Source organism: Helianthus annuus, chromosome 2, assembly GCF_002127325.2.
Source record: "Helianthus annuus cultivar XRQ/B chromosome 2, HanXRQr2.0-SUNRISE, whole genome shotgun sequence".
Lineage (NCBI taxonomy): Eukaryota > Viridiplantae > Streptophyta > Magnoliopsida > Asterales > Asteraceae > Helianthus > Helianthus annuus.
Genome location: NC_035434.2, coordinates 120,213,358 through 120,231,623, shown reverse-complemented (window position 1 = coordinate 120,231,623; position 18,266 = coordinate 120,213,358). Strand labels below are relative to the sequence as shown.

The 18,266-nt window shown below is 36.4% G+C and overlaps 2 protein-coding genes across 2 annotated transcripts; one reads left to right on the top strand and one right to left on the bottom strand.

Annotated features, from left to right (window-relative positions):
• Positions 1–1,861: 1,861 nt before the first annotated feature.
• Positions 1,862–9,999, top strand: LOC110921620 (endoribonuclease YBEY, chloroplastic). The gene is made up of 11 exons (XM_022165970.2): positions 1,862–2,322; positions 3,392–3,643; positions 5,068–5,163; positions 6,145–6,325; positions 7,521–7,589; positions 7,677–7,777; positions 8,149–8,241; positions 8,324–8,395; positions 8,509–8,628; positions 8,714–8,764; positions 9,405–9,999. Exons 1-11 carry the CDS (start codon positions 1,921–1,923, stop codon positions 9,759–9,761), a joined length of 1,794 nt encoding a protein of 597 aa, XP_022021662.1. The 5' UTR covers positions 1,862–1,920; the 3' UTR covers positions 9,762–9,999.
• Positions 10,000–12,850: 2,851 nt separating this feature from the next.
• Positions 12,851–17,444, bottom strand: LOC110921630 (small GTPase LIP1). The gene is made up of 7 exons (XM_022165975.2): positions 16,995–17,444; positions 15,355–15,446; positions 15,125–15,266; positions 14,104–14,408; positions 13,557–13,610; positions 13,353–13,480; positions 12,851–13,282 (listed from the first exon to the last, which is right to left on the bottom strand). Exons 1-7 carry the CDS (start codon positions 17,086–17,088, stop codon positions 13,084–13,086), a joined length of 1,014 nt encoding a protein of 337 aa, XP_022021667.1. The 5' UTR covers positions 17,089–17,444; the 3' UTR covers positions 12,851–13,083.
• Between the last annotated feature and the right edge of the window lie 822 nt (positions 17,445–18,266).

Genomic DNA, 18,266 nt, shown 5'->3' with positions numbered 1-18,266 from the left:
CACTCTATGATGGACAATGAATGATGGTGGTGGATGATGGTGTTGTGATGGTGGTGGGTGGTGGATGAAGTGTGAGAGAGGTGGTGTGCCAAGGGATGAGTTGAAGTGAAACCAAGCACTCCTATTTATAGGCTGAATAGAAGGCTGGGCACGGCCCCGTGTCCGCTGGACACGCCCCCGTGCCCGTCTGACACTCTCTCTCTTCATTAATTGTAATTCGCAATTACAATTAATGCGCCTGATGTACTTTCGCCACGCCCCCGTGCTCACTGGACACGGCCCCGTGGTGGGCAATAGAAGCTTCTATAGGTTTGTCTTTTCTGCTGCTTCTTGGGCACGACCCCGTGCTGGCTGAGCACGGGGCGTGTTCAGTCTTCTGTTTTCTCTTCTTTGCTTGGGAGGATGCCGTTGAGGGTTCGGGCAATCCACTTTTGTTCCTTTTCTTGTATTTATGTTAGAATTAGCTGTCTTTTTGCTTCTTTTGTGAATTTGAGCTCATTTCATCCTGAAAATACAAAAGGAAGACAAAAACACTCTTTTCCAACATTAGTACTCAAAAAGGGTTAGTTTTATGCCTTAATTGATGTAATTTATATTTTGCATTTTACACACATCATGTATACTCGCCAATACTTTAGTATTGATATTATTTTAACGTATGCTGCACGTTTAGTCGAAGTCTACATCAAATCAAGCTAGGAAGTCTAGAAACTCACCAAAAGTCTAGGTTGTCGGATTAGAATTGTTCGAGAGGACAAGAAATCTGTGATGACTTATGTGATTGTATTATTTGTTAGTATGGGATAACAAATGTAATAAATATTATCGCAATTTAGTTGTTATGGATTCTCTTGAGCAATCTGATTCGCCTAGTGTCGCGCCCCGATGATTCCGCCATCGGTTGGGGTGTGACAGCGGAAGTCTTGGATTTAAATTACGATTACAAATTATAATGTTCAAATGTTCAAAAAAATATAATTGTAATGGTAAAAAGACAAATATAACAACACAAAAACTTTACACATAGATACAAGATGAGAAACACATGTAAGTTCACCTAGCATGTAAGCATATCTACGATCATACACTACACCTAAAACACAATTGTACCATCCCCTAGAAATCCTTAACCTTAATCCTACGTCTTCACGAACTCCTATCAAATAAGGTAAACCGCGATGGAGACTGGATGTTACTATCCAACCTAGGGGCGGCGGCAATTCTTGACACAATCCGTCAACCCGACCCGATCCCAACACAAAAAAACAGGTTTGGGACCACTAACACAACCCGTTTAAAAAAACAGGTCGGGTTCGGGTTGACTCGTATTAAAAACGGGTTAGGTTCAGGTTGACCCGTATAAAAAACGGGTTGACCCCTTAACCCGTTTAACTATTTAGAAAACAAATCTTTTATATTTTCTTTTGTTTTTTGCGTTTCTATTTTACATGGTTATTTAAAATAAAATTAATTTTGATACATTATATTATTTATTTGTCACACTTGTGCTTATCATTAAATATGTTATCGATAACCTCCTTAATACCCAATAACTCGTTTATAAGTCATCAACTTATATGACTCATTTCAAAATATGGGTTAAACAGGTCGGGTTTGGGTTGATCCGAATTCATATGGGTCGGTTTAGGGTTGAAATATTTGACCCGAATAATAATATGGGTCGGGTTCGGGTCGAATATTTCAACCCGCCAACCTGCAACCGGTCAACCCGCCAACCAATCAACCGACACAATTGACACCCCCCAATCGAACCCACTAATCAAACAAGGTAAACCGGGTTGAAACGTTTATCCGGTTCGGTTCGGTTCACTTCTCACACCGGCGGATAGTCAATATCGGGAGGAATACGAATATACGGTCAAAACATCACTTTCACCAGTCCCACTATCTCCGGTCCGAATGAGGTCTCGCCTCCCTCCTATCCCTAACCTCCTCCGCAACCTCCACTCTTCTCCACACCTATCTTCAATGGCCACAACTGCCCTCATTTTCCGGTCAGTCTGTTCACCGTCATCCAGCCTCCCAACCTTCCGGTCACCGGTCACCTCTTCACGCCCTAACATTCCGTTTTCCGCTTCAATTTCAACTTCTAAACCACTGTTTGGCGGTTTGTTCGGTTCTGTTAGTCGCGATGGAGACTGGATGCGTTCTGGAAGGTTCCGGAAGGTGTACGCGTCGCAGCGAGGGTACAGGAAGGTGCGAGGTCGTTCGTCGGTTAGGAGGAAGGAGAAGGGGAAGGAGTTGGAGCTTGATGTTAAGATTTGTGTTGAAGAGCAGTTGCCTGATGATCCTGAAATTCTGGTTGGTATTTGTTATTTGTTGTTATCGTTTGTGTTGATTGATTTTCGGTGTTTTCGGTTTTGAAGTTGCTGTAGGTTTTGGTTGAACAGATGTTTAGTTAGGTTATATAGATTTTCTATGTTATTACCGGATTGAATTTCTAGGGATCATGTATTCTAGGTGTGAGATAGGTGAGAATACTAATTATGTGGGAGTTGCAGGTATAGATAAATAAGGTTTGAATATGATTGGGCTGTTAATGCATGTTTATGGCTAGTGGAATTAAATGTGTTAGACTTTATGTCATTTTGATGTTATAGGATTGTTCATTTAAGGTTGTATTAGATCACTACTGAGGTAAACGGCTTGATTTACGGTCTAATCTTGAATTTGTATGTTCTTAACTTCTTACATTATTTTCGGAAGCTAGCAAGGGTTTTAAATGATTTAGTGGACTTTATTGCCTGTTTCCAGAACTATATGTTACACATATAGTGTTTTTTTTTACGGAGATGAGTTTGATCACGAGTTTTAAGAGTTACTGTCTGTGACATGTTAGGTTGTGTAACTGCTAAATGATTGGACCTTGGTTGACTAGGATGTAAAGAAATGATGTATACTTTGAAAGTTTGAAACCTTTAATTGTTGAGATAGAGGATTGACACACTTTGAAACATTATAATTGTCGGAATATTGATATGACACACATTATTATAGGTAAGCAAAAGATAACAGTGAGCACTGACTTTCATGATCTTCCACATTCATGCCTCGAGAGTTTTTTTTAAGTGAGATAGTGACATACTGAGATTTGCACAACTGTATCAGTTGCATCTTCTCATGCCAATCAATGTGGTATATTACAAAAATACCATTATAGTTGATTGCGTATGTTCTAGTCCACAAGCAATGACTTCATTACAATTTATTGACTAGTTAACCACCCAGTATTGCTATAATGCTATGCTCTGTTAATAAGTCTGTTGTTGAAGTATAGAAGTGAATCATAATGAAAGTTTAGTGTGTCTGTTTATCTACATAATAGAGAGGCTTTACTTGATTATAATACTATTCTTTCTAAATATGGCAGGATATTGCAGAAATGCTTCGTCTGAACGTTCCAATGGCTATGAAGCTAGCATTTGATGATTTAAAAGATTCAGATTATAAAACAAGAGATCCTGCCATTGATGATGTTGGCCAATATGAGAATGTTGAGTTATCACTACTTCTTTGCAATGACGATTTCATCCGTCAGCTAAATAAAGATTGGAGAAATGCGGATTATGCTACTGATGTTCTTTCTATGTCTCAGCATGTCCCTGAACTCAACCTTCCAATGGTAAGCGCTCCAACAATGAGATACTCCCTACTTAGGGAAATTGACATTTGATTTGGAGTCTAAAACGAGTTACTTTTCAACTTCAAGTTAAAATGAATGTTTTGGTGTCGAGTGAAAGGTGGATGATGATGTCAAAGTATTAAAAGAAGTAATAAAAAAACATCACTTTTTAAATCTACCAGGGTTAGTTTTAGGGGTGCTAGGGTTAATTTTGGGGGTGCTAAACAGGTCGTGTCCGCGGGTTGGCGGGTTCAACTCAAACCCGAAAATCGTGTCCTACATATGAACCCAAACACGATCAGTTCCACCCGAATTTTTTTATTTTATTTTTTGTATAATTATCAATTTAATTATAATTATGGCATAAAATACACATCCAATTCAATTTATAACATAAAACATATTATCTTAATATAATATAATATAAATGGATTAAACGGGTCAACCCGCCAACCCGACCAGGTTCAACCTGAAACTGACCCAAACACTTTAAACTAAACCCAAACCCGCGAATTTCGTGTTAGGTTTGTCTCCTGTTTTCGGGTTGTGTAAGAAATTCACACCCCTAGTTAATTTTGTAAGCTGAAAACTTAGGGGTCGTTTGGTTTGTATAATATTGACGGTGGGACTACAATGTTTAAAAGGAATTGGAATGTGAGGGAATTGAAATTAATTCCATTGAAAATTTGTATTTTGTTTGGTTTATGAATTTGTAATTGAAATGGAATGTTCAGAACAATAAAATGTCAAAATTAACTTTTTATCTTCCCCAATTCCCACTTCTTCTCCTCCACAAAATTACCCTTGGCCAATCGTAATGAATGGAATTATCTCTGTTCGTAGAATTGCAACAACCTCAACCCTAGAATTGTCCCCATCATTGATTTATACAGGTATGTCTACATCATTTATTTCAGAATGCTCGTTTTTAAATGGATTTAAGGTTCGATGTTCTCTAATGAAAAGCATTATGGGTTTTGATGAAAAGAGTTTGAATCGTTTTCTGAATGGTCGATTTTGATTCCAGTAGTCAATTGTGGTGGATTTATGATGAACAAAGCTTGAAAAAGCTCTTTTGGGTTTCAATTTTGAATCATTTTTTTCAAAATGGTTGATTATGGTATGGGTTGGTTCTAATAACTTCATATAAAGAAAGAGGTTGAAAAATCGCTTCTGGTTCTATCGATCTGTATCACTCCGCTGTTTACGATTTCACAATGAATGATTTGTTACAATAGTTTATTTGGGATTGGGGCTTTTTGGTAATCTTTACACAATTCCTATTCCTTGTTTAACCAACCAAACACAATTCTCAATGGAATTAATTCCAATTCCGTTAAATTATGTGACCAAATGGGCTCTTACTAATGTTATGGAATGATGAATTAGTAAACATAAAATGACATGCCTTTTCCATCGTGCAGTTAATGTTGGGTGACATAGTAATTTCAGTGGAAACAGCGGCAAGACAAGCTGAGGAAAGAGGGCACACTCTTCTTGACGAGATACGTATTCTTCTGGTTCGTCAAAAACTTATACTGTATATTTGAAGCACTTTTATGTTTAAAAAAAGAATTGAATCTTTATTTATTTTGTTATAGTATGTATATGTATGCTCATGTATGTATATACGTGTGTAGGAAATGGATCATTAGAAAACTTAAACAAGATTTTTTTTCATTTTTTTATATGTTACTGTTTTCTGTAGAAATTAAAAAGAAAATAAAAAAAATGTATGTAGATCGACGAGCTACATATATGTAGCTCATGAACTACATATATATACCTCATATGTGTACCTTTGCAAGCTACATATATGTACCTCATCAATCTACATATATTTTTTAATTTTTATTTTTGTATCTACAATACTAAACATATAACTAAAGGAAATAAAAAGTAAAAGTAAAAAAAATTGTTTGGTTGGTAGTAGTTTTCTCGGTTTTTAAGTTTTAAATGGTTTTCTAATGTACCCAATCATACGTGTGCATGCATATAAATGTGTATTACAAACATATATTGTAGACTTGTATGCCATCAGATCGGTGGAGTGTTTCTGGATATATATTTCTCATTTTCTTGGTATTTTATAGTCAGACTAATACCTTAGTATATACACAAGGATAGGCTAAATAAGGAAACTAAACAAAATATATCTTATGTCGGTGAAACCTATTCTAGTAATATAGTTATCTCTATTCTCTAACATAGTAACATATATGAATACATATCATGTACATATGCATACTTACATTTACATGCATAGCGAGTACATGATAAATCAAATGAGTAGATATATGTAAATACACAAGTATAAAGGCAGTTGCAATCAGTTTCCCTTTTAGCTAAAAACTTTTTTGACCCATTAAAGTTGTTGGGATAAATGATAACCTAATTTGTAGCTTAAGCCACCCAATCCCTAACTTAAATACCGTTGGCTACTTGGGCTCCATCTTACTTTGAATTTAAAAGCAACGGTGACTTACACTTTAGCGTTGTAGGTTCACGGGTTGTTGCATCTAATGGGATTCGATCATGAGCTGAGTGATGAAGCCGAGTCGGAGATGGAGGGTGAGGAGGAACGTCTTTTGAAAGGTTTAGGATGGAAAGGGAAAGGGTTGATCCAGAGTGCATCTACTGCTGAAGATGATGAAAACCCTCTACCAAATACTCCTACTGATGGTATGTACTCTTGCACATCCTCTGTTACTATAATAGTTATCTGTTATCCATATATTTCTCAGGTTCAAGAATATTAATTTTGTTTGGAGGTGGAACTATGTAGCTAATATTGCCAATATACACCGTATATCACCGATATATCGGTTATCAGTCTCCGTGTCAAATATTGGTCGGAATATCCGATATTATTGGCGATATATCACTGATTTTCCAGATATCAGTACCTTTCTTCTTAGTTCTACCATTTGCCTTTCTTCTTGTTGCTGCTATTAGTGTTTTATGTCTTAATTGTTATCTGTTAGTGTTTTAAGTCTTAATCAGGTCCTACTTGCTACAATTGTCAGTGTTCTGCAAGTTGCAAAAGGTTAATTTGTTAATGGTAGTATCATAGTTGTTAATGGCGAATAGCGACAAGGGACCTATATGCTACATAGCGAATAGCGATCGCTATTTTATAAATAGCAATACACTAGAAAAAGAATTTTGAAAATTTTTATATGTATATTATATCAAAATACCTTGGTATATATGCTATTTTATATGTATATTTAACAAAAACCTATAAATCCAGCTATTTTATAGCTATATCTAATCGCTATTTACATAAAAAAAACTAGTTGTCGCTATTCACGTTATTGGTCGCTATGACCCAAATAGTGACACTTGGTCGCTTCGCTACATAGCGCGCTATAGCCGCTATTGAAAACTATGGGTATTATACTGAATTGTTAGTGTTAAATTGCTATATATATAAACTCTAAATGAAATTAAAATTACCAGTATCCCACCGCGATAACCGATATCTCAAATATCGGTCCTTGATCGCTATCCGATTTTTTACCGCATTAACTACATAGAGGTGGAAATATGGATGGAGCAGACAGGATGGTTAACGGGTAAAAACGGTGTTGGTTAAAATGTGTCATTTTTAGTACTTGTTGGGCTGACATGAACCACTTTTTTTTTTTTTTTAAATTTGTGATAAATAGTCAATGCGTTAAATAGTATTTTGCCAGTTTCAAATGTTTTCGTTCCCTTTTTTAGCTAAACCTTTTCATTTGACCCGTTTGGCAACTAAAATAACCCAAATAGGCCATTCATAAGTAAATGTGTCAGAATTGGCACCTTCTGATTTTGTCGTTCAAACTTCAAAGTAAGTTTTGGTAGACTATCCTTACATTTGAATTGTCAAAAGGAAGGAAGAAAGAAGGTAGTCTTCGATTCTACAAGCCAAAGTTCAGTTATATCTTCTGTGATATGGATGGTAAGTTTGATTTTATATGTTTTTTACACATATTTTTTCATAATCCACACATGATTATTAAATGTCATGCGTATTAATGGACATAAGGTACGCTGCTGAATAGCAAAAGTCAAATATCTGAGACAAATGCAAAGGCTTTAAAAGAGGCTTCATCAAGAGGCGTAAAAGTGGTTATAGCAACCGGAAAAGTAAGATTTTTTTTCTTCTCTATGATTGACAATTACGATTCACTTACCTCTAAATGTGTCGAACTGGGTTATGGTTTATCCTTAACAACTTAATTTGGTCAAATAAAGGTATATAGCTAAAGGGAATCGGGTTGGAAGTTGCCCAAAGTGTGCTTACAGTCGCCTAAATCGTTTTGTTTTATACAATTAGAGTTTTATTAAAATAATATGTTTCTAAAATATTGTCAAAATACACGTTCATGGGACGACCCGTACTAAAACAGCCCACTGCAACCCAACCTATCTTGGTCAAAAAACGTTCATAGGGGCCCTACCCATCCATTTTTGGCTGCTTGAGTTCTCACTAGCTTGCACGTAATAACTGGAAACAGACCCGGCCAGCTGTTCTTACTCTTTTGAAGTCGGTAGATCTAGCAGGCAAAGATGGAATTGCCTCAGAGTATTCACCAGGTGTTTTCATACAGGTTTGATGTGTTAGCGACTCTGATTGATATTATATGCGGTGTTTTGAGTTTAGTATTAAAACATTTTCTCTAATTCTTATAGGGTTTGCTTGTTTATGGAACACAAGGACGGGAAATTCACAGAAGAAATTTGGATGTAGATGTTTGCAGAGAGGTATTTCCTGTTAAATCATAAACAAATGACAAGAGTTTGGAACACATGTATTTAATGGTCATTAATCTCTTCCTAATTTAAATTGGAATGTCAAATATGCTGCAATACTACAGGCATTTAATTACTCTGTTGAGCACAATATCCCACTTATTGCATTCAGCGAGAATCGTTGCTTGACCTTATTTAACCATCCGCTAGTGGACTCGCTCCACACCATATATAATGAGCCTAAGGTAGCTGAGTCATCATTCTCTTTTATTTGTGCATTTATGGCAAGTGGAAATCTGTGGGCCTCTAATAAACATTAACTTTTGACAGGCAGAGATTATGTCTTCGGTGGATCACCTCTTAAGTAGTGGTGAAGTGCAGGTATTTATTTATGATAAAAGTTCAACTTATGTTTTGTTTCTAAAATGTTCATAATTCATAAGGTAGGTGGCTAAAACATCTTGTTTGTGGGTTGACGGACCGGACCCGACGTGAACCCACAAGACATGCCAGGCACGTGAAACCAAACATGAATATTCACTGGTTGACGCGAATACGTCGCGCTTTACCCACATATATTTTATTTTTACATATTAATACTCTAAAACTCTAAAATAACAAATCTGAAACAAAAAATGCAAATGTATGTAAAACAATTATGTTAAATCTTAAAAGCTGATGTCAGTTTCTTTTTTATTTTATATAGTTTACATAAAATTTCCAACCATTTATAAGTTATGACATTAAAAGACATTATCAAAAAAAGTAAACGGTTTAAACAAGTCAACCCATGAACCCATTAGATTTAGACTTTGCTCAAACTTGTAAGTTTCATGTTAGGTTCGTTTCGTTTTTTTTTTTTGCTTGTCGTGTCATAAATTCACGCTCTTAATTATAGGTGGTAATTGGGTAACATGTAATATCTTGTTTACCCAAAACGAAATCAACCCGATTATTTTATTTATTCATGTGCTTACGTCACGTTTGTTGACTTGTTCACTTTTTTAAACTGAAACTACAGAAGGTGTTATTTTTGGACACTGCTGAAGGGGTGGCTGGCACACTGAGGCCATACTGGTCAGAAGCAACAGCGGGTCGTGCCTCTGTTGTCCAAGCACAGGCCGATATGCTTGAAATCGTGCCACCTGGCAGTTCAAAGGGCAGTGGAGTCAGAATGCTGCTTGACCATTTTGGTGTTACTGCAGATGAGGTAATGGCGATTGGTGATGGTGAAAACGACATTGAGATGATTGAATTGGCTTCTTTAGGGATAGCTCTCAGTAACGGGACAGAGAAAACAAAAGCTGTAGCTAACGTAATTGGTGTCAGCAATGATGAAGATGGAGTTGCTGATGCGATTTATAGGTATGCATTCTAAATCATACATTTGAGTTCAGACTCAAAAATCCGCTATTTTTTATTACATATTCCGATTGGGATTCTTATTCACTATTGAATTAGTTGGCTAGATATTACTAAACGGAAAGAAAAAGAAGCCTTAGTGCTTCTAGATCCGTAGATGAACAAGCGAACATCGCGATTCTTTTGTACCATTTAATATAAGGTATAATAATGTCGATCAATTACAATGTGTTTTAATGAATTGCTATTTGCTCTATGTGGAACAAGTGAACAAGTTGGCTAACGTACACTTTTGCATTATATATTCATTGATGGCTACTACGAGCTTCGAGCTTGCCTTGCTCAAACAGTAATATTTGATCTGCATAGTAGATAAACGACATGTCATTTTTTTGGGTAGAGTCATGCATTATTTTTAACTTGCCTCTAAATTCTTTTGAATTTTGTAAAAAATAGTAGATAACAAATAATTTTATAATAATAATAACATTTTGATTTATTTAAAAGAAAATGATTTGGACTTTTTGTAATAGTTACTTTTGAGCTTTGACCCTTGTAACCTTGGTTTTAAAAGGTGCACAAGGGGCTTGAGGTAGCGTCTCATGTACTTTTGGGTAAAAAAATGAGTTTGTTGTAGGCTCGTATGTAAAAACAGTTTACTTGATAAAAAGGTTGATATGTAAAATAGATAAGAGGGATGTAGGTTCTGGTTGTAAACAACCTTATTTGGTTGTGTGTAGAGCATAAGAGCAATGCCATGAGCCTCCGCTCATGGGTCAAAATGTCTCAAAGCGCTTGACGCTTTTTGAGACCAAGCTTGCAACTTGTGCAACTCATTGAACTGCTATATTTTTTTAGTTAGCTTTGTATATTTTACCAATTGGCTTGTTATGAAACAAATACAACCATAATTGACCTGCTTTAACTATTTCAGCCATCAAGTATCTTACATGTAGTCTGTCTGTGGGCTTCTGTATGCTCTTAACTAATACAGCCACGTTAGTGACTAATCAGTAACATTGGATCTTCCAACCAAAATATAACGAAGTATTAATGTGTAGAACTACAAATAAAGAATGTTTTAATGTGAGTTATCGGGTGATAGGCATCCCAATGTGCAATAATTAAGCATATAAGATCATAGACGGGTATACACGATATTTACATAAATATACCACAAATTTCAATTTTTTTTACCACAAATTAAATGGGTAATAACGGGTCCCAATGAATATAAGATCAGATATGAGATGCGATTTTATAACCGGCTATGCAACTGAGATTACAGTCTCATACTCGACCCATTGTCATTCCTATGTGTTTGAGGGCTAATTGAAGTTAGGGCCGGATATAATACACAATTTGTGATTTTGGGTTTTAGTTTATATAAGTTTGACGCTCGGGGGGCAAAAGTGAAAGTGCACTAATTTTAACGTTATTTTACTAATTTCGTGAAAATAACGTTAAAAGAGGGGGATGGTTAATCATGCATCATGTGGTAGTGTTGATAGCCGAAAGACAAAAGGGTACATGCACTAATCGGCCTTTGTCCCGATTGTTGAGTGTTATCTGTCTTGTGTCTAAGGCTTGATGCAAAACTACTATCGAGCCGGAGGTCTCACTGGAAGCAGTCTCTCTATTCCTACGGGGTAGAGGTAAGGTTGTCTACATCTTACCCTCCTCAGACCCTACCTTAGTTTTGCTATTGATGAGATTTACTAAGTATGATGATTAGGTGACCCGGGGCGGTCACGTTATACTTTTGTATAACGCGTGATCGTCACATTGTTCCCACCGCCGGTCCATACTTCAACGCGTTAATCTTCCACGGAAACCGATTTTCGTGATGTATTCAACGCGTTATGGTTTATTTTTGTGAGGGTATTTGTTGGTTGGGGGGAAATTGTTGGGTGTGGTGGTGAGTGATGACCACCCCGCCTAAAAAAGGTTGTGAGTGATGAAAAAATGGTTGATGACATGGCGGAACTTGATTGGTGCTTATGAGTGATAGAAACTATCACTAGTTAACCACCCCGAGTGGCCTTATGTTGATGAGTTTATATGAGTTTGAGCCAGTTTCATTTGCAGATTTATTTAACATGTTTTTTATATAATTTTATAAAACGTGTTTTATAAATAGATTAAAGTACTGGTGGAATATTTTTTTATGCCAAAATTATTATCTTAAAAGAGAAACTAACATCCAGCATAATAGTCTTGACATGATTTATACACGTTCATACTTTTTTTTTTGTTAACTTATAACTTGGTATTGAAATGAAAAATATAATAATAAACAATCAGGCCAAGGAGTCTTGTTCGTGTTGACACACACAAGTATGCGGTGTTCAAGTTCATGTGACTGCCACAATTTTTGAGGTTCGGGTTTGTATAATTTGTTTTTGGTTCGTGTCAAAGTTTACCTGCAAACACAACCATTCAGCACCCTTATATTTAAGGTTACCCGAATTGTTCTCCAAGCCAAATAGTCAATTTTGGAAAAGAAGATGAAAAAATGGTTTTAAAGTTGGGTGTTAGAGAAAAAGTTTGCTTTCATCCTACTCTCCCCTAACAATATGCGTAGCTTTTGCTACGAGTGAGGTTACTGACTTACTAGGTACATTTGTTTGTTTGAAACTTTTTTTCTTAGAAAAAAAAAACCTATTTTAATTATGCAAGATTTACAATGCTACACTCTTTGATAATTTATACCAACGGTTTTGGCCTATGGATGCTTATTTTATGATCCCGGTCGTATTTTATGGGTGATAGTTATCTCATTATAAATCATAATCACACATTTAAGACCCTAATATACTCTTCCCTCATATACGCTTAAAACATCAGCCCCTCCCACATCACCCCTCCCAGACGCCGATGCTCCTCCTCCGATGACCTCCCTCTTCTCCTCGCTGTCCGACCACATCTTCAGCTTGCAGACATGAAAATAAACAGTCTTATTTTCAGCTTGCAGAGCTTCAGACCACATCTTCAGTTGCAGACATGAAAACAGATGAAATCAGCTTGCAGACAGTTTATGTCTGCAAAAACAAACACCACCTAAAATTCCATTTTTTAATCGCAAATAGTTGGACAAAATAACAAAATGTTAAATATTTGTTTGATTTATTACATGATGTAACACATTACAAAAGATGTACACATACGTATATAGCATGATCACACTAATTTCATCATTCCAACAATACCAGAATGATTTAAATTCGACGATGCAAGAAATCAAACCAAGTTGCCACGAACAACACACCCTGGCGCGGGTCAAAAAATGAATGGGCTAGTTTGTTTACAATCAATATAGTAAGAAAAAGAAAGCCAAATCATACATTAATATCATTACGTTTGGATCTAATAGTGTTTAATTCTTGAGCTCCACTCAAGTTGAATCTTGGGATGTTGTAGTAGTTGTTTTCAGGCGTCAACACCGGCTGCTGAGGATAAAGAGTCGGAGGTGGGGTCAGGTTTCGTTGAGCCGGAAGTGGTGGTAGTACATTGTACTTGTACGGATCACCAAACGTCCTGCAATGTATACAGTGGCTTTAGGGTCTAGGGTTTAGGGTTTAGTCAAAACAAAGTTACACATACGTACCGTGTACTGGTGTATGGTTGTTCTTCCTCAATCAAATTGTCCCCGGGCCTTTGCAACGGTCTTTGTACTGAGGTAGACCATGGGCTTGCTAGAGGTAACTCGTCTGAAAAGTATCTTCTTCTTACCAACTGAAAAGTTAGTCACGTAAGATTTTAGATCGCTGACTATGTTGACCAAACTCGATGTAAATAAATAGTTGCATACCATACGGAAAAACTTCATCACAGACTCCTTGTCATATCTTGCTTCTTTTGCAGCCTGGATATTCTCAAGGGTTAATAAAGAGAAATAATAATGTATAAAATTGCTATAAGTTATAGAAAACAATCACAAAATCCATTATTTTTATGAAAAAACACATATACTAATTGACACAGTTTAAAAGAAAACGCTCAAACGGGTTAAAATCGCCAAACTGGGATTTTAATGCGCAGAATTTACTAAATAATTAAGTTATCGGTGAAATAATATAAGCGGTCGTAATCATACTTGAAACATTATATTTTTAAAAAGATTAAAACATGACGAAAAGTGTTTTGGGTCAACCAACCCGGCCCGTACAGTTTTTAGCGTTTTAAACCAACCCGTTCTGCCACACCACATCTGCTTTCACACTATTACCGCACCAACCAACTTTTACCTATAGTATAATCGTTTTAAACATGTTCTATTTTTAGGATCTCAATGATCAAATTAAAAGAAAATTGACCAACAGACCAATAACAAGTTATTAACTTGATGCATGTCTTACCGCCATAAGTCCGCCACTTCCCGGAAAACTGTCAACCAAAGGTAGTTCCTCACTTGATGAAAGTAAACCCTGCTTCTCGACCCATTGAAGAGCCATGTCAACAAGATTGCCACTGCTACCTCTTGTGCCCTCTTTGGCAGCCACATCTGCTTTGTTACCAATCACAAGATATGGTACAGGTAGGCCACCTGGACCGCCATTTGCTAGTGGGGCTGAAAATGTCCCTGTGGCTGCAATTTCCGCAGCCCATTTCTTCAAACTTGTTTTTGTCCTTCTTTGAGAGAGATCATGTACAAAGATAACACCTACACCCACATTTAATGTCAAAAAAAATAGCAAATTAAAGTTGGGAGGTGCAAATTTAACCACATACCGATAGGACCAAAATTATTTTTTTATTGAAAAAAGAAGGAAATAATCAATCTGCCTTTGAGAGGCAGCCTCCATCTAACCCTGATTCAATAATCAAATTAGGCATGATCCCTAACTTTTCCTAATCCTTATCTATAGAGTTGTTTCATTATGAAAATAATATCTATAATTCTGATTCTTGAAAATAATCATACTTATTTATATGGAATAAGATAAATATATCGATTTCACATCACAACAAAGCAAAGAAGTAAAATTATAAAAGATAGAACATTTCATTAAAAACTAGGATAATCATTCTTGGTAGGTTACACTCATGGGACCCGACCAATACTCTGCTAACTAATGGGATAAGATAAAACGCAACTTGTGCTAGGCAGATGGCATTCAAGGATTATCCCTAATTTAAATCAAAAGATTATATGATTATCTAATTATACTTCTTAAAGTCAAAATAAGCACTTCAAATCATCCCCTCAATTCGAGGGAAACATCGTGTACAAAGACTTCCCTACCCAAGTCCGAGGCGCACAAATTAAACAACGATCAAGCTATCAAATTCTTAAAAATGTGTGTATTTTTTCTTGTAATTTTCAAGAAAGGATGAAGTATGAACAAATAACAAGTTTCAACTTTCAACAACACATACCGTTTATTTGAGAATAAAAGATGGAACGACAGTCTGCATAACGGTCATGTCCGGAGACATCCCATAGTTCAATAAAGAATTCTCTCTCCTTGTCACCTTTAACACTATCTGAAGAACTACCGGCACTTCCGTAAGTAAAATGCTGCACATAATCAACATAATATTACTTCATAAAAGCTATCATTTTTTTGTGCAATCTATCTATAGAGACAAAATGATTTGTGGCAGACCTTCACATCAACTGTACATCCGATTGTTTGAGGAGGATGCTTCGTTACAGTACCTTTCACAATCAGATTTACAAGAGAAGTTTTCCCCACACCTATAGATGCACAATAATACATTAAACAAAAGAAATAGAGGAAACCATAGTAGAAGAAGCTGGTTGTGCATGCATATACGATGTTCTAATTTTAAGTTTTAAATGTTATACGAAGTCCCTTCATTGCAAGACTTTTTTAAGCAACCTGTCTTCAGCAGCTATAAAGAGGTGTGTTTTAATTAATTCGTAGTCAGATTTCGACATTTGTTATTTGAGTTTCCACCTCATACCATCTGTAGACTGTAAATTTCTAGATCAATTAAAAATATCATCATATCTGATGAAACAGTGGTTAACCGGAGGGTTAAATCACTAGTCTCGTCGAGTAGGGTTAATCCCTTCTTTCCTCGATCAATGGTCGGGTCGTCCTCTGACCTGCTCTCTCGCACATACTACTTAAACACACACTTTGCTCTCAAGCAAATACTGATTCTCACGCCGGAGAGTGGTAACAAGGAGCACCCCCCACCCCATCCTCCTTGTTACGAGTCACGGTGTGTTTCCTTGTGCAGGAGACAGGTCAGAGGACGACCCGGCCATTGATCGAGGAAAGAAGGGATTAACCCTACTCGACGAGACTAGTGAATTAACCCTCCGGTTAACCACTGTTTCATCAATATCCTAATAAGCTTCCCCACCCCCTCCCTGCACCCCCTAGTGGTGCACGCAGCAGGGTACATGTCATTTATAGAAGTAACCGGTGTCAAGTATATACATGGTTTTAAAAAACGTTTGAGGCGAAACGGCCAAAAAAACGAGTCTGAGGCGCGCCTCATGGTGTTTTTAATGTATATGCGCCTCAGAGGGGCTGAGGCGCTAAGAAAGTTGTGCCTCAGGTGCGCGGGGATTTTGATAGTTGTTTTTGATGTTTTTGACTTTTTGTGTCAATTTCAAGCATTTCATGTCTTTTTTAAGTGTGTTTTTGATGATTTTGATGAATCTGATGATGAAATTAGTTCGTATTATTATTTTTATAATATATAATTTTAAAATTTATTTATTAATACCGCCCCAGCCTTACGCCTCGTTTCGCCTCGAGGCTTACGCCTCGTGAGGCGAAGGGAAAACGCCTCGAAACTCGTTTCCGTTCTTTTAAACCTAGAATATATATAAGAAAAAAGGGAATGCAACCCAAAAATCTAAAATTTCAGAAACTCGGTATAATCGGTCATTCCATAGGGGTTCTAACAAACACTAACATCATCTCTTTATATGCAATGAAATATCAAGACATTCTTGAACCTCTAAATCTTTTATCACATAACCACCAAATAATCCTACTCAAACCCTAAAACCCTCAACTTATCACTATACAATAGCCTTATCACATTCCTCATCACCAAAAACACTATATTAACCTAAAAACATACTTCAACCAAATAACCCATAACAGATCAACCTTAAGCACCCAAACCAAAAAAACACAAAACCCTAAATCTCAACTAATGAACACCTTAAATCTCCATACACAGCCAACACAACCTCATTACAATCACATCAAATCTAGCTATTCAACAGAACAACAATAAAATGTAGACAAACAGTTACCTGAATCTCCAACAAAAAGAACTCGAACCTGCCCACAAAGGGGACCTCCATTTTGCTCTTTGTTGATCTCCCTTTCTCGCTCCCTCCAAAACATTAAAATTACCGGGGTTTTCGGCTAAAAACAGGGTCGATCTGGTTTGGTTATACCCAGTTCGTGAACTGAAATTTTGGATCGCGGGTTATGAGTTACGATGATCACTGATTAGTGGGTGTGTGATTTCTTGAAGTAAAGTTACGATCTTTAGTGAATCTGATTTGAGGGTTTTGGAGAAGAATAGGGGTGTGGTTAGTGGTTGAAGAAGTGATTTTTAGATCGAAATGAAGTTTTTATTTGGATCAGAAGTGTTTTTATTTAATTAATGATTGAATCTTGGGACTCAGATTTAGAAAAGCAAGTTTGAGGCGCAAGATTCTGAAAATTTATACAAAGTTTTGTTGCTTCCTCCGGAGGAAATGGAAAAAATGGACAATTTTATTTTTTACTAGATTGATTAGGGAGTTTTTATTATTTTTTTTTTAAGGCAACCTTATATTAAACCCAAAAAAGAAATGGCCAAGGCCAACAACCAAGAACGGTTATACACAGAAGCTATAGTTTAACCAGTTAGGGAGTTAATATTTATAAATTTCTCCCCTCTATTTCTCTCTATATATACATATAAGAGATAGAGTGAAAAAGGGTGTGAAAATAAGATATAGGATTGTGAGAATATGAAGGCCTTGATTTAAGAGTAGAGATATGGTGTTGTCCATCTATTTTTTCTTTCTTTGTCACGTATCTCTTGATTCCAAACTCGTTTGGAACAGTATGTTTGAAATTGACAGGAGTAATTTCGAGTTAACCCGAGCTGGTCTATATCATAATAGAGTTGAGATGAGCTCGATCGTTAGCTTGTATGATCAGTGATACAATAAGAATCGGGAGTCGACTAAAACTCATTATCAAATCTTAAGAGGTTGGAGATCCAAACAAATTATGCTAGTAGTCATTGTTTTTCACATAAGTCATAAACTTAAGCCATATGTTGTGCGGAGTGTAAAGGGATACTAAGCCAGATCATGATGGCAATTTGGGATACCGGGTGCAGAACTGTAACAACCCGACTTTTCGGCTCATTACTCATCGATGTCATTTCGTTCGTTAATCGCTTGTACTCCCGAGATTTCGATTATCGCAGAAGGGTTTAAACTATGATTTCAACACGCATTTTAAACGCATGATTACAACGCTTATTCAAAACGCGGTTATGGAATTTTAATGCTATTTACAAT